This window comes from Humulus lupulus, chromosome 9, assembly GCF_963169125.1.
Source record: "Humulus lupulus chromosome 9, drHumLupu1.1, whole genome shotgun sequence".
Lineage (NCBI taxonomy): Eukaryota > Viridiplantae > Streptophyta > Magnoliopsida > Rosales > Cannabaceae > Humulus > Humulus lupulus.
The window spans coordinates 164,779,833-164,797,771 of record NC_084801.1 but is presented as its reverse complement, the minus strand read 5'-3'; the positions used below and the strand labels follow the sequence as shown (position 1 = coordinate 164,797,771).

General features: G+C 35.2%; 1 protein-coding gene across 1 annotated transcript; it reads left to right on the top strand.

Annotated features, from left to right (window-relative positions):
- Positions 1-6,493: 6,493 nt before the first annotated feature.
- Positions 6,494-7,756, top strand: LOC133800265 (uncharacterized). The gene is made up of 2 exons (XM_062238219.1): positions 6,494-6,820; positions 6,914-7,756. The coding sequence occupies exons 1-2, from the start codon at positions 6,494-6,496 to the stop codon at positions 7,754-7,756; spliced, it is 1,170 nt and encodes a 389-aa protein (XP_062094203.1).
- The last annotated feature ends 10,183 nt before the right edge of the window (positions 7,757-17,939 follow it).

The window sequence follows — 17,939 nt, the reverse complement described above, 5'->3', positions numbered from 1 at the left end:
AAGTATTAAACATTTTAATCACATTCAAACATTTAAATAAATAAATACTAACTAAATAAATGTGGGTCGAGTGTCTTGGGTATTCCTAGAAAAATTACAACACTAGCAAAAATATACACAAAAATGTAAGAAACTAAATAAGACCTAAAGAGATCTCTATCTTCAACTTTGGGCATTCACAAGTAGTCTTGATCCATTAAGCCACTTATCTATTTAATTTTGAATTAAAATAACTTTTAATTATCTTAAACAAACTTTAAGAATAATTAACTTGGGCTTTAATGCCCGATAAGTTATTAGGCCCAGTTTGAATTTGGGCTCATACAATTAATTCAAAATAAAACAATTTTAATTATGGGCTAAACTTAATTAGGCCCATAATTTAAATGAATAATATTGATGCAAGCCCTAGGGTTTAGAAACCCTAGGGGCAGCTGCAAGTGGTGGCTCAGTAGGGGCACGACAACTGCTTGGGTGGTGCGACTGGGGCTCACGGTGGGGGTGGGGCACGCGGGCAAGGTGCACAGGGGTGTGTTGGGCGCACTGGCGAGGTGCGCAGGGGCGCGCTGGCAGCAAACGCAGGGGCTGGGCATGGCTAAGTATAGGCTCGGGCTTCGGGACACGAAACCCGGGGCTCGGGCCTTACAAAAAAATTTCAAATAATTTAATGTAGAAACTTAAATTACAAAAAATTCCTATGCCCCATAATGGCTCACATTTTTCATCTAGAATTATAAGAACAATTCCTAAACCCAAAAAACCATATAATTAACTACCCTTAAGAATAAACTTTAATCATACATACATCCATCCATTCACATATATTACAATTACATAAGAATGCATATTATGCCCAGACAGTAATTAATGTATGCAGAGATTAGTGACCGCTCTGGTACCAATTGTTAGGAACGAGTTTTCTAATACGCAGCGCAATGGTGGTGGGTTGGCCCAATGTACAACAAAAATTATGTAACATATTTAAACTACCTTTAAATATGCAGATCCATTAATATGCATACATTAATCATAAGCAAGAATAGAATAGAAAACATATCTCTTGAAGCCTATCAAGTGTCATTGCTATCTTTTCGTAATTTGAACAAACTTCCTATCCAAGCTACTCCCAAGTACTCACACCAAGATCTTCCACAACATTCTCTACACCTCAAGAAGTGTGTGGGCACTTAGAGAATAAAGGATGGTTAATTTCTGATTCTACTTGATGTACTCAACACATGAGATCAAGAGAATAAGGCCTGAAATTGGTTCTGTATCTTTTCAGGGAGAGATAGAAAAGTATCGTTCTTTTTCACAGAGTGAATGACTTGAGTGTCTTGAATTAATCTGTATATTTTCTGATAAGTCTTACTTAAAAAGAAAATATTCAAAATTTAAAAAATAAATATGTAACTAATTTACAATTTATCTTTTAATTAATTAATTATCTTATTAATGAAAATATCCAAAAACTAACTTTTGCATTTTCCATTAATTAATCAATTAAATGAATAAAATTGAAAAATCTATCCCTGAAAAATTATGCAGTACACGCCACACACAAAGCATGGACTGTGTGTGGTCGTGTACCACCCTATATTTTAGGGATATTTGATTTTTCTATTTTTATTTAATTATTTATTCAAACTACTTTGTCAAAAAAATCTAACAACCTGATAATTAATTCAAATTTAAATTAAATATATTTTAACTAATTATCAAATAAAATTAATTATTTGAATAAATATCTATCTTTTAAATTCAAATCCAATTTGAACTTATCGGATTATTATCTCTCACTCAAATAAATATATTTAATTAATTATACTAATTAATTAAAACCAATATAAATTTTGAAATTAAATATTTAATTTATTATAATTTTGAAAATTATAATTAATTAATTATTTAATATAATTTTGAAATTAATTTAATTATTTAATATAATTTCAAAAATTACATATTAATTAATTTTGTTAATTACAACTAATTTGTAATTAATTAATTAATCATTATTATCACATAATTGCATATTCGGCCCGAAGAACAAATTTATTCTTAAATATGTCTTTCAACCATTTTTCCCTTTATATCAACTCTTGCCTTGAATAGTGTTGATAGAGCCGTTGTGGGGACCTATGGACCTATAATTCCAAGCTCCAATAAATTTTAGATTATTAATTAAACTTTTTAATTAAATAATCTTAATTTATTAATCTTATGGTTCCTCCACTATAAATATGAGAATGCACTCTTGTAATTATAGTTATTTCATTTACTGAGTACTTTATAATGATAAAGCATCCATTGATATAATCATTGCATACAAATTAACCCTCTAATAATGGTTCATAATTAATCGGGAATAAAATTACTATTTTACCCTTTTAATTATATCTTGTTTCCTTAAGTACCATTGACTTTACTAGTGAAGGTTAATTCATAACTAAATTATGAATTTGAGTTCAATAACCTTTTAGTCCCAAAAGTCAACCCTTAACCATTATTCAATCTCTTATGAGAAGGTTTAGATTCCATATCTGTATACTATGTCCCTAGCCATTTACATTAATGAGTTCCCAAAATAAAAGTTTCTAGCCTGGTCATTCTGACAGATCCTAACGAGTGAATCAAAGAACTCATATAACATAAACAGGAGTTCATAGTAACTTCAGGAATAAGATCTATTTGTATATGATCATCAGTTGATATATTTAATTAATACTTCAAAACGGTATTTAACTAAGTATTAATAAACATATCTGGTCCAGTTCTATATATTCTCTAATATATAAAGTACCTCCCCTAAAGTGTCCCACTACACTAGTGATCCGAATCTAGATCACATGTATTCATAATACTAGTGGACCGTATTTGCAGTAATTAATCTAAAGATTCCATAACTTTATTTTACTGCGAACTATTCAAGTTCATTTATCTCAAACACAATCCTCCGATACCAATACGTGTTTGAGATCAAATATATGAACTTAGGAATTTGTCTGATATTTACATAATATTATCACATAATAATATATTCATAATATATATGCATAACAAATTCAATTTATTTATTTATTTATTTCTTAAAACAATGTCTACTACATATGCTTTCAGGGCACAATTCCCAACAATGCTAACATACATTCCAATAGTATTATCATAGCGTATCGATGCAAATAAACATGCCTTTTTATGTACACATAGCAGTTAAGGGGTAAGCCCTACCAGTATATAGCAATCTTCCTATTAAACATGCAAATAAGGCATCTATATTTCACTTAAGCAGTTAAACAAATAATCACATATATAGTTACCAGACCATGAGTCGAGCTTGTCTTTAGTGGTGAGTCTACATGCCCAGCCAATCTTCAGGAAATCTTAAACCTAGACCCTCTGATACCAAGTTGTAACGCCCTGGATAGATATGACCATTACACTATGTATTTTAAATAGTGTCGGACTTGCTAATCAAGTCATTTGGATATAAATGTGTAACTAAGGATAATTAACATATTAGGGTTTAAATTGTTTGATCATAGGAATAGTTTTTTTCATTAAAAGGTTTGAGTATGAACATGGGATCCAAAAAATAAGTGTTTACAAGGCATTTACAACTCCAAAATCAATTGCAACATAAGTCGACAGATAAGTGAATTTTAGATTCACTTATTAGTGTCATTTTATATCTAATTTGTAGGTGTCTAGGTTGTTTTGTTTGGTTTTATGCTTGTATTGTGTATGTGTAGGGTCCAAGGAGAAGTAGTGCAAAGTTCATACAAAACGGGAGTGAAACGGAGAAAAATGAAAAAATTGTGAAATATGGCTGCAACCCCTTGTTCTAGCCTGTCTTGAAGAATCAACATTCCAGAATTTGCCTAGGCGCTGCAGTGCCATTATCAGGGGTTGCAGCGCAATTTTTGACTTGAATTAGGGCTGCAGCGCCATCATAAAGGGCTGCAACGCCTGAATATTACAGAGAGCATGTATATGGCCTTCCAGTAGCGCAACAACGCCTGTTTGAGGGGCAACAGCGCCCGGATCCGTACGAAAAGTTTAAATTGCGATTTTTGAAGGGAAAAATAGGTCTTTTTGAGGGGATATAAAAGGAAAAGCATAATTAAGGTTCTAATGACGTTTTTGGAGGAGATTAGATCTGGGATTACATGCTTGGAAAGGAAAAAGGAGGCTAGAATTCATCAACATCACCATCATTACATCTAGTTTCTTTCTTCCTCCTTTTATTTTTAGTTTTTAATTATGAACAACTACATTGCTATTGTGTTTAAGTTTGTAATGGAGAACTAAACTCCTTTTGTGCTAGAGTATTAGATGAATCTATTTTGATTATTGAATTGTGGTTTTTATTATTATTTTTATGAAGTTCTTCTTGTTTGTTCATATCTTCTTGATTTAATTTTCTCATATTAATGTTTGGCCATCATTATTGTGAATTGAGATCTAGGGTTTATGCTTGAGAGAGATAAACTTAGATTGGACATAAGAAGATTTGACATAGAGTGATTGTGAGATTGAGAGATTCCTTGAACTCTATGAATTTGGCTTAGAATAATTTTTGCTTAATGACGTCTTGAATAATTAATAGCAAATTGAGATATCATATTGATTCATTGAGATTAATTGCATATATGCCTGAGAAAGATAGATGCATTATATTATAATTCTATAAATTACAAATGAGGAGAACTAATTAGGATAATAAAGTAACCATGTTCATAATTAAATAGTGAAATCATTACTCTAGTACATTTATCTTTTATCTAATCACTTTCCAAGATCATTAGCTTTTATTATTGTGTTATTTAATTTTCTTTATTTTATTGTTTGAGTTATTTGTTGAATTTTCTAATTAAAATTATAGACTTAAAAGTTATAGTAATTGGTGAATTAAATATTTAATCCCTGTGGGTTCGACATCTTTTGAATTAAAACTATATGCAATACACCGTACACTTGCAGTAGAAAAATCTGTATCAAGTTTTTGGCGCCGTTGCCGGGGATTCAAATTAATTTTACTAATATTGAAACTTTAAGTCTTGATTTTAAATTAGATTTTAATTTGTTTTGTTACTAACGTTATAGATTGTGCTTGTGTTCTCAGTATATGCGAAGGAATAGGAGTTCTACACCTGTTGAGCCTCTGAATCCTGAAATTGAGCACACACTCCGTCAGTTGAGAACTAAGGAAAGCACTGAAGAGCTTAATATGGACAACAACGGGGTGAACAACAACGGTGACAATGGCATTAATAATAATCAACCAGCAGTTGGTGGGGCTCCTCTTAATCCAGCGCAGCGGGCAGTGCGTGACTTTTGCATGCCTGTTGTGAATGAAAATCTCACTGGAATAGCAAATCCAGCCATTGCTGCCAACAATTTTGAACTGAAACCTGCACTAATCAACATGGTGCGGAAAAATCAGTTTGGGGGTTTAGCTACTGAAGACCCTAACATTCACTTGGCCATATTTCTGGAGGTATGTGCCACAGTGAAGATGAATGGCGTTACTGATGATGCCATCAAATTGCGTCTCTTCCCTTTCTCCTTGAGGGATAGAGCCAGGAGTTGGTTGCAATCTTTCTAGCCTGGAACAATTACAACATGGGATGAGATGGCAAGAAAGTTCCTGATTAAGTTCTTCCCTCCTTCCAAGTCAGCCCAATTACGCAGTGATATTGGGAAATTTCAACAATTAGAGCAAGAACCATTCTATGAGGCTTAGGAAAGGTTAAAGGACTTATTACGACGTTTCCCACAGCACGGTTATCAAAATTGGATGCAAGTTCAGATTTTTTATCAAGGGTTAAATGCTCCGCACGAACAATAGTTAATGCTGCTACAAGGGGTGCTCTATTAGCAAAGACAGTTGATGAAGCCTTCACTTTGATGGAGGGAATGGCTACCAACAGTTATCAGTGGCCCAATGAGAGGTCAGGCCCAAGGAAATTTGCTGGGTTATATGAAGTTGATCAGATGACAGCCATGCATGCCCAAATTGCTGCTTTACAAACCCAAATGGCTGCTCTATCAGCGCAAAATAATCCAACGGTTATGGAGAGTGTAGCAGCAACTACTGCAATGCAAGAGCAAGATATGAGTCCAGAACAAGCCCAGCTTATGGAAAATCGCTCCTTCCCCAATAATTACAGAAGCAACAACATGCCTAATTATTATCATCCAGGATTGCGCAACCATGAAAATTTTCTCTTATGCTAATAATAAAAATGTGCTGCAACCACCTCCGGGATTCAATTCTCAACAACAACAAGAGAAAAAGCAATTGTTGGAAGACATTTTGGGAACTTTTATTATGGAGTCTAACAAGAGGTTTGGAAAAAATGAAGCAAAACTCGACAATATAGAAACCCATATGACTAACATGGGTGCTTCAATGAAGAAAATTGAGACTCAAGTGGGCCAATTAGCTATTGTTGTGAATTCTAATCAGTAGGGAAGTTTTCCTAGTGACACTATGGTAAATCTAAAGGAATCATGCCAAGCAGTTTCTTTGAGAAGTGGTAAGGTGCTTGATGAGGGTAATGTTCAAGAATGTTCAAAGGGGAAAGTTGAGCCAGTGGTACGAGAGGTAGACAAGGAAGAGCAAGCCAAGAAGCAGAGTGGAAGTGACAAGTCTGGCATGAAGAAAGATAGCCTTCCAATGTATCAACCTCCCATTCCTTACCCTCAACGATTTCAGAAGAAGAAATTAGATGAACATTTTGCAAAGTTTCTAGAAATCTTCAAAAGAATTCACATAAACATTCCATTTGCAGATGCTCTTGAGAAAATGCCAAATTATGTGAAATTCATGAAAGAAGTCATGTCAAAGAAAAGAAGATTAGAAGACTTTGAAATTGTGAAGCTAACAGAAGAATGCAGCGCCATCTTACAGAAAAAGTTGCCTCAAAAGGTGAAAGACCCTAGTAGCTTTACTATACCATGCACGATTGGAGGGTCATCCTTTGACAAGGCATTATGTGATTTTGGAGCGAGTATTAATTTGATGCCACTTTCAGTTTTTAAGAAGTTGGGGGTAGGAGAGGTGAAGCCCACAACCATTACTCTTCAATTAGCAGATCAGTCACTTGCTTATCCTAGGGGAGTGATTGAAGACGTATTGGTTAAGGTGGACAAATTTATTTTTCTAGCTGATTTCATGGTATTGGATATGGAGGAGGACCATGAAATCCCCATTATTCTTGGTTGTCCATTCTTGACCACTGGAAGAGCTCTTATTGATGTACAAGGTGGTCATCTGACATTGAGGGTTAACAATGAAGAGGTTAAATTCAACATATATCAAGCACTAAAGCAGCATGACAACACAAGCACATGTCACCGTGTGGATTCTATTGAGGTAGTAGTAGAAGAGACAATGAGAAAAGAATTATGTGTTGATCCTTTACAAGATTGCCTTAATTCTAGTATTACTCAATCTGATTTGGAGAAGGTGAATGGTGAGTTTGTGGGTGACGAATGTGTGGTGGCTCTTAGTGCTAGTGGTATTAAAGTTGAAGAAACTCTTTGTCAAGCTAAGGAAGGTGAAGTTGAGAAGGAAGTGGTGGAAAAGCAAGATTTGAAACAACTCCCAGATCATTTGCATTATGAGTATCTAGAAGAGAATTTCACTTGCCCAGTGATCATTTCATCAAAACTCTCAGAATGTGAAACTGAAAAATTGTTAAGGGTTTTGAGGAAAATAAATCTGCAATTGGATGGGAAATCTCAGATCTGAAGGGAATAAGCCCAATTGTTTGTACGCACAAGATTCTATTTGAAAAAAATTACAAGTCTTCTATTGAGCATCAAAGGCGATTGAACCCAGCCATGAAAGAAGTGGTGAGGGCAGAAGTATTGAAGCTATTGAATGTTGGGATCATTTATGCTATTTCGGATAGTAGTTGGGTTAGTCCTGTGCAAGTTGTACCAAAGAAAGGGGGGAATGACAGTGATCAAGAATGAAGCCAATGAATTGATTCCGACAAGAACAGTGACGGGGTGGAGAGTTTGTATTGATTACCGGAAGTTGAACAAGGCTACTAGAAAGGATCATTTCCCACTTCCATTTATCAATCAGATGCTTGACCATTTAGCTAGCTATACACATTACTGCTTCTTAAATGGATATTCAGGCTATAATCAAATAGCAATTGCTCCTGAAGATCAAGAAAAGACAACTTTCACATGTCCTTGCAGAACTTTTTCTTACAGGAGGATGCCTTTTGGACTTTGTAATGCACCTGTCACTTTTTAGCGGTGTATGATGGCCATTTTCTCAGATATGGTAGAAGAGATCATGGAGGTATTTATGGATGACTTTTCTGTTTTTGGGTCATCATTTGACCATTGCTTGCACAACTTGGCATTGGTCCTTTGTAGATGTGAAGAGAAGAACCTTGTGCTAAATTGGGAGAAATGTCACTTCATGGTTCAAGAGGGAATTGTGTTGGGGCATCAAGTTTCAAAGGAAGGTCTTGAAGTAGATCGAGCCAAGAGAGCCATTATTGAAAAGCTTCCTCCACCGGTGAATGTCAAGGGGATAAGAAGTTTTTTGGGGTATGTAGGTTTTTACAGAAGGTTTATCAAAGACTTCTCGAAAATCAGCAAGCCACTATGCAATCTCCTAGAAAAAGATACTGATTTTGTTTTTAACAAAAAGTGTAGGAAGGCATTTGAGTTGATAAAAGAGAAGTTGGTGTCAGGCCCTATTATGATTGTCCTAAATTGGAGTCAAGCATTCGAGATTATGTGCGATGCTAGTGATTATGCATTGGGGGCTATCTTGGGGCAGTGAAGAGAGAAGACTTTCCGAGCAATTTATTATGCGAGCAAGACTCTTAATGATGCTCAACAAAATTACTCAACCACTGAAAAATAACTAATAGCGGTGGTGTTTGTAGAGTCCAAGAACTTTACTTAGCTATTTAGATAGTAGTATTATAGTATTTATAGTATTATCTTTTTAACTGTGGATTTTTGGTTCAGACCGGGAATTATTTGGACACTCATAGTAGTACTTATAGATTTTCTAAGTTTAACCTATAGTTTAAGAATATTAATTTTAACCTAAGGTTTGATTAATATGACTGATATTAAGGATAATATTTATTAAACTATAAGGTTTAGATAACAACCAATAAGATTTTAAGAACATGTTATGTATGGGTGATTAAGGATTAAGTATTTTGAGGATTAAATTTAATAAAGGGTAAAGTTTGAATGCTATAAGGTCAGTCAGCAGCTTTGAATACGTTGAGGGCTTAGTCAAGGCTGTTTACCCCATTCAAATTTAGCTAAAAATGTGTAATTTCGTGTTTAAATAATCAGCGTGTGCCGATATATCGCAGCTATAGGGGGAGATATATCGCAGCACATAGATACGGAAAACACGAGACGATGCACGACAGCCTCGGGCATACTGGCCCAGGCGATATATCGCCTACAGGGGACGATATATCGCCTCCTTCAGTATATTTTGAAACATTTTGAAATCGTTTTCCATTCAGCCCTTCAACCTCTTGATAAGTCCAGCACCTTTTTGAACGAGTCTTCAGCCTCTGCTGAACGATAATTCAAATTATTTTCACCTAATAAGCTATTATTTTTATTCAAGTGAAATTAAGATCCTTTCATTCCTAAACTCTATAAATAGGACCTAGTACCCAGCCATTATTCATCTTTTGCTCTAAGTTCAGAGGCTGCAAGTGCTAGGTGAGTGTGAGAGTGTAAACACCTGGGTTGGGGAATCATAAGCTTGATCATCATAAGCTTATAAAACACTTGGGGAAGTAAGGTTTTATAGTATTTCGGTTTGAGGTGTAGATTGGTCTTACAAGTCTTCAAGGTAACCCAAAACTCTAGTTCATTTCTGTACTTGTTCTTTTAAGTTCTCATAGTCTTCTACTCAGCCTCTAACCTTAATCTTTATTTTGGTTAGGAAATTTAAGTTCTTGAGCAAAAAGGTTTTGGTAAGTATTTTTCTCAAGGTTTAATCTTTCCATTCCTTTCATTTCTTTTTCTTCAAATCTACTCACCCTGTATATATGGTTTTAGGAGTGTTCCAAAAGTCCCAATGCTGTCCTCTTATCCCGGTAACTTTGGTAAGGAAAATAGGATAGAAATGCATATGTTATATGTCTTATATGTTATCTTATGTTTCTTATGTTATGATATGTGTTATGATATGTATGTTTGTAGGCTTGGGCATATGACCCATTTGACTAACAAGCCCCAAATAAATTATGGGCATATGACCTACTTAGCTAGTAGGACCCCACTAATCTAATGGGCATATGACTTGTTTAGTCTATGGGACCCCAAGTAATAATGGCCATTATAGTATGTGTATGTTATAAGTGTTATGTTATGTCTTTATGTTTCTTATGAAATTTATGTATATGAACTATGTGTTAGATTTTCCTTGTTGGGCATTAGGCTCATTACTTTTTGTTTGTATGTGCAGGAAAATAGCTTTAGTGGCGGTAAGGTTCGTGGATGCTTGGGTAGTGAATGGATTCAAGGAGTCGAGAGTTCGATTTTTGAGGATATAGTCTTGTTTTTATGGTCTTTATATGTATTTTTCGCACTTATTATGTAATCCATTTTTATTGTAAATCATGTTATGTTTTGTTTTTTCAAACAATGGGATCCCATATCCTTCTTGATATTTTTGTAAGTAACTCTTATTTTTACAAGTTTCCTAATAAAATTATGGTATTTTTGCAATGTAAGTTTTATTAAGGATTTGTATGTATAGTTTCGTTAATGGTCCAAAAGTCTAGAGTAGTTGGGTCATTACAGTGTTTGCATGCGATAAATTCAGACCATATCTCTTGTGTTCCAAAGTTATTATATACACAAACCATGCAGCACTTCGTTATTTGTTTGAAAAGAAGGAGGCCAAGCCAAGGTTGATACGTTGGGTATTGTTACTTCAGGAGTTCGACATTGTGATTGTGGATAAGAAGGGGAAAGAGAACTTTGTGGCAGATCATTTATCACAATTGGAGAATAAAGAAGTTGAATGTAATGATTCGATCAAAGAATTATTTCTAAATGAGTTACTGCTGGCTGTATCAACAGAACTTCCATGGTATGCCGACATCGTGAATTACATTGTTAGTGGCAAGCTTCCTCCTGATTTTAATGCACATCAAAAGAGGAAATTGATTCATGACTCTAAATATTATTTCTTTGATGATCCATACTTGTTCAAAATGAGTACGGATCGAATTATTTGTCGTTGTGTACCAATGGAAGAGACTCAATCAATAGTAGCGCAGTGTCACTCGGCACCTTACAGTGGGCATTTTGGGCCATCGCTTACAGCATCAAAAGTTTTGCAATCGGGTTTTTATTGGCCTTCAATTTTTATAGATTGCTACACTTTTGTCAAGACTTGTGATAGATGTCAACGAGTTGGAAATATCTCGCAAAGAAACGAGATGCCCATGAATGTGATTTTAGAGGTGGAATTGTTCGATGTGTGGGGCATTGACTTTATGGGGCCTTTTCCACCATCTTTCAGGAACTTGTTTATCTTGCTCGCTGTTGATTATGTCTCAACGTAGGTCAAAGCGATAGCCACTACTACAAATGATTCCAAGGTGGTTTCTTCTTTTCTGCAGAAATTTATATTTAATCGTTTTGGAACTCCAAGAGCGATAATAAGTGATGAAGGAACACATTTCTGTAACAAAGTTATTAAACCACTCTTGATGAAGTATGGTGTTCGACATAAGGTGGCTTTAGCCTATCACCCCAAGTCTAATGGCCAAGCTAAGGTATCAAACCGAGAGATCAAGTCCATCTTGGAGAAAACAGTGAATTTAAATAGAAAGGATTGGTCTCAAAAGCTTGATGACTCTTTATGGGTTTACAGGACAGCGTACAAAACTCCTCTCGGTATGTCTCCTTATCAACTAGTATTTGGAAAAGCTTGTCACTTACCAGTAGAATTGGAGCACAAGGCCTATTGGGCGATCAAGAAGCTGAATTTTGATTACCAAGCAGCGGGTGAGAAGAGGTTATTGCAGCTGAATGAAATGGAGGAGTTTCAGAATGATGCATATGAAAACGTTCGTATTTACAAGGAGAGGACAAAGAAATATCATGATCAAATGATATTAAAGCGAGAGTTTGTGCCGGGACAGCAAGTTTTACTTTTCAATTCTCGTTTGAGGTTATTTCCCTGTAAGCTAAAGTCACGATGGTCTAGTCCGTTTGTTATCACCAAAGTTTCTCCTTTTGGTTCTGTGGAATTAAGAAATAATGACGGTTCGCTTTTTCAAGTGAATGGACAAAGGTTGAAACATTATTTTGGTGAAATTCATAAGAAGGTGGAGACGATGTATCTCCAAGACAGCAACTGAAGCTCCATCAATGTCTAGCTAAAGACGATAAATTAAGTGCTTAATGGGAGGCAACCCATTGTTTTAGAATTTTTCTTTAGTTTATTAATTGTTTTTTTATTTTATTTTTAATTAATTTATTTATTTTAGAAGACATTATTTATTTTGTAAAATATTAAGTTTATTATGAACGTGGAAATCGTTAAAAAAATAAATAAATAGGTTCCAGGGGCTGCAATGCCACTTTGATAGCACTGCAGCGCAATTCTTGAAGGCATTAGAGACGCAGCGCCATCATCAGACGCTGAGGCGCCATACCCTTCCAAAGAGGGTGCTATTTGGAGGTAATAGGCGCTGCAGCGCCAAATCTCAGCGCTGCAGCGCAATTTCACGAAAAATAAAAGGAAAAATACCTGGAGCATCAGGCCACCAGGAGCTGCAGCGCCAGTTAGTGGCGCTGCAGCACTACTTCGAATAGGAAAAAACAAGAGAGGGTTTTTACCCTTATTTTCTTCCTTCTCTTTAAAACACCATCACCTTCCTCCTTTCTCCTCTACTCCGAAAATCAACATCCCACACCCATAACTCAACTTTCTTTCATTATTATTCAATTTCAAATCATCAAATTCTTCTCTTCTCATCACCATTCCTAATCTCTCATCCCATTTTTTTTTTCATTTTTACTTACCCTAATCCTAAATATCACCTCCAACTTCCATTTTGTTCAAGTTTTCACTTACTTCTCACGGGGGCCGAATTTTATGAAGATAGTGGTTCATTGAAGATCACAAGTCACTCACATTCATCAAGTAAGCTATTTAATCATCTCTTTGGAGCATTTTAGTTCTTGAATATATATGTAATGTAAGAGGAAATTTTGTTTTATGATTTTGATGAATGTTGTGAGTTGCTTTGTTGGAATTGATGATTATTGGATGGTTTTTGAAGTGTTATTGTGATTTGGGGGATTAAGATTGAGAAAAAAGTCGAAGAGAATAGTGAGAATCATTTTTTCCCACCAAGTGTTTGAGAAATTACCTAAGTGACTGTTCTTGGTGATTTTTTCTTAATTGTAATGAGGAAGAAGTGGTGAATTAAGTTTGGTGGTATTGTTTAGTTGTTAGGGGGGTTAATACGTGATTAATTGGGAAGTGAGGTATTGTTTGGTTGTTTGGCGGGTTGTTCCGAGTCACCATGGGACCTAAGAGAAATAGTTCAAGACCATCATCTTCAAGACCCTCATCCTCTAGGGCACCACCATTTGATGCCACCAAATTTGTAAGTAAGGAGGCGGAAGAGCAATATATTTCTCTTGTGGGGAAACCGATGCTCAAGGAAAGAGGTATCGAATATGCTCCTCAACCTAGTTCGTGTGTTATCTTTGAGCCAATTAGAGCCAATATAGAAAGTAGGCAGTGGGAAATCGTTGTGAAGCAACTGGAAATTAGAATGAATATCTCTTGGGTGTATGAATTTTATGCTAATTTTCCGGAGTTGAATGAGAAGGGTGAATGTTTTGTGCGAGGAAAATGGCTACCTGTGGGGAGTTATAAGGCAGTCGATGATTTTTTAAATACTAAGAGCTTTGATTACGAGCATGATGAGTACCAACTGTTTCTACAAGATCAGCATGATTATGTTCTTATAGGGGAAACATTAGGATGTCCCGGAGCTAGAATTGCATATGCTCATGATGAGCCTAATGGGATGTTTTTATGTCAGCTTAATCAGGAAGCTCGAGCATGGTTCTACTTTATGGCAGCCAAATTAATACCTACTGGTCATGTTAGCCATATGACGAGTGACCGGATGCGGTTGGTATTTGCTATCATGAAGGGGATGACTATTGATGTTGGAAGAATTATTCGTCAGGGTATGCGATTTGTTCTTCGTGGCACCACTACTGGGGGATTTCTGTTTGGGTCATTTATCATAGATCTATGCATAATGTATGAAGTGCCGAAGGAAAAAACTGATATAACGGTGCCAGTCAAAGGGAAACTTACTCAAGCAAGAATTGCGCGTTATCTGAATGCCTCTTTAGTAGTACCAGCCGCACCTCCACGAAAACAAGGACAACGACGAAGGTAGGAGAGTGATGATGAGGACCCCAAAAATCAGGAGGATGAAAATGTTCCGGAGAATGAAGAGGGGCCAATGAGTATGGATGTTCCTTTGGCTATTGGTGGTCCAGTTGATCTTAATATGCAATACTCACATGCCATGATGCGCTATATTGGTCAACAAAACACAATAACTCATAACTATTTGGCTGCTCGGGGGGAATATGAGCATAATCAGGTTGATCAGCTAAATTTGTTGGTGGCTCAATGAACATTGAACAGAGGACAGAATAATTATTTCGCTTATTCTCCTCTGTTTCATGGGATGCAAGAACCACCACCACCGCCACCACCTTCTCCTTATTAGTGAGCATGGACTATTTGTAAGTTTCCTTCCTTTTCTTTGTAGTTACACATTGGGGACAATGTTTGATTCAAGTTTGGGGGAGGGACTTTACGAAAGTTTTTTTTTATTTTATTTTTATTTTCATTTTCATTTTTTCAATATGTGATTAGAGTCGGGTTGTTGTGAGTCGTGTTTGAATCAAATCAATAATAAAAGTTAAGGATACGTAATAAATGCTATGTACATAAAGTTAGGAAATAAAACCACTTTGCATCCGTGTGCTTGATTTTTCTGCTGCCATGATTGACTAATATATGAGAAAAGATTGAACTTTTTGCCATGATTGTTAAATTCGTGCTAATTGATTGTGTTATGCATGTTAAATGGGATTTGTGGAAAGATTTGGTTGATTACTCTAGAATTTGTGTTACTTGTTATTTGAGACGAAATCCTAGATAATGTGTGCTTAAGAAGAAGATGTAGGCAATTTTGTTTGGTCTGTTTGAGCCTTTCTAGCCAACCCGAGGAAAAAATTTGTATCTTTAGTCACCCTAATTGAGCCTAGGCCTATTTGTTATTTGAAACCCCAAAATTGTTGAAACTTAACGAAAATCTTATCAAATATACTAACCAAAATAATATCATGAGCATACAAAGATAATTTGGGATGAGGTTTTGTAATGGAAAACATTTTGGGTTTTCAAGAGAGGAAAAGATGAATGCGAGAAAGTTTCTTCTTGAAAGAAAAAAGAAAAAAAAAATTATCATGGAGACACACTCCCTTAAGGAAATATATTGTATACACAAAGTTTGGGGGAGTGACCTTTGAAAAAAAAAAAAAAAGAGAAAAAGAAATATATATATAAAATAAATAAAGAAGAAACGAAGAAGAAAAAAAATGAAATATATATATATTTCTCATTCATGTCAAGGTTATTCAATGTGGGTATTGGGGATTTATGTGTACATGGTTGCTTGAGAGGTTAGTATGCTTATGGTATTAGTGCCTAAATGACTTTCTTATCTACCTTACCTAAGCCATACATTGTAAGCCATTAAAGTCCTATTGATTCTTAAGCATGTGTTGTTTACATTAGTGGAGAATAATGAGTAATGCAAACTTATGGAATAATATTGATTGTGGTATGACTGTGAGAATTTGATGTGCATAACTATGTCAATTGCTTGAGTTTTAATCATTATGGTGAATAGTTAAAGGATGTAAATGATGATTAGTTGATTATGGCAGTGGTTGAGATTGAAAATCTGGATTGTGTTGTTGGGAAATTTCTGAAGCTTTATGTAAGCATGGTATTCAGGAAATTGAAGCTTGAATGTTATTGTTGGTTTGATTCGCGTTGTGTGAGTGTGTTTAGTTATTATTTAGTGTATGTTTTCAGTCGTTACTCAAGGGCGAGTAATTGTCAAGTTTGGGGGAGTTTGACAAGTGAGTTTTAGATTCACTTATTAGTGTCATTTTATATCTAATTTTTAGGTGTCTAGGTTGTTTTGTTTGGTTTTATGCTTGTGTTGTGTATGTGTAGGGTCCAAGGAGAAGTGGTGCAAAGTTCATACAAAACAGGAGTGAAACGGAGAAAAAATGAAAAAATTGTGAAATAGGGCTGCAGCCCCTTGTTCTAGTGCTACAGCCCTGTCCTGAAGAATCAACATTCCAGAATTTGCCTAGGCGCTGCAGCGCCTGACTGTTACAGAGAGCATGTTTCTGGCCTTCCAGTAGCGCAACAGCGCCCAAATCCATACGAAAAGTTTAAATTGCGATTTTTTAAGGGAAAAAGAGGTCTTTTTGAGGGGATATAAAAGGAAAAGCATAATTAGGGTTCTAATGACGTTTTTGGTGGAGATTAGACCTGGGATTACATGCTTGGAAATGAAAAAGGAGGCTAGAATTCATCAACATCACCATCATTACATCTAGTTTCTTTCTTCCTCCTTTTATTTTTAGTTTTTAATTATGAACAACTACATTGCTATTGTGTTTAAGTTTGTAATGGAGAACTAAACTCCTTTTGTGCTAGAGAATTAGATGAATCTATTTTGATTATTGAATTGTGGTTTTTATTATTATTTTTATGAAGTTCTTCTTGTTTGTTCATATCTTATTAATTTAATTTTCTCATATTAATGTTTGGCCATCATTATTGTGAATTGAGATCTAGGGTTTATGCTTGAGAAAGATAAACTTAGATTGGACATAAGAAGATTTGACATAGAGTGATTGTGAGATTGAGAGATTCCTTGAACTCTATGAATTTGGCTTAGAATAATTTTTGCTTAATGACGCCTTGATTAATTAATAGCGAATAGAGATATCATATTGGTTAATTGAGATTAATTGCATATATGCTTGAGAAAGATAGATGCATTATATTAGAATTCTAGAAATTACAAATGAGGAGAACTAATTAGGATAATAAAGAAACCATGTTCATAATTAAATAGTGAAATCATTACTCTAGTACATTTATCTTTTATCTAATCACTTTCCAAGATCATTAGCTTTTATTATTTTGTTATTTCATTTTCTTTATTTTATTGTTTGAATTATTTGTTGAATTTTCTAATTAAAATTATAGACTTAAAATTTATAGTAATTGGTGAATTAAATATTTAATCCCTGTGGGTTCGACATCTTTTAAATTAAAATTATATTGCAATACACCGTACACTTGTAGTAGAAAAATCTGTATCATCGACCTAAGCGGCAAAACTAAGTTTTGGCTCTAGTCCCTGTTGATTCCTCGGTCGTGGCGGTCGAGCATCTATAAATGTACACGCCGCCCCTAAAGCTCTCCAACTCACAGCTGGTCTAGCTTTCCCTTTCCCTTACCTGCACCACGTAGCACCCGTGAGCCAAGGCTCAGCAAGAAAAATTAAATCAATAAATTCAATAAGCAACAGAGTAATAACAATATGCTTAGCAGTAATATACTACTCAATCAAACACATAATTTAGTTAGACAAGTGTAATCGGCACTTCTGTTTATTTAAGCGACATTCAGGCCCGGCGCTCTTAGGTTGAGTCCTCTAGTCTTATGGCTGACCCTGGCTCGCTTAGGCTGAGTCCTCTGGTCTTATAGACCCACTTGCATATTTAATACACATAAACATGCATAAATACTCATATCACCATATAAATCA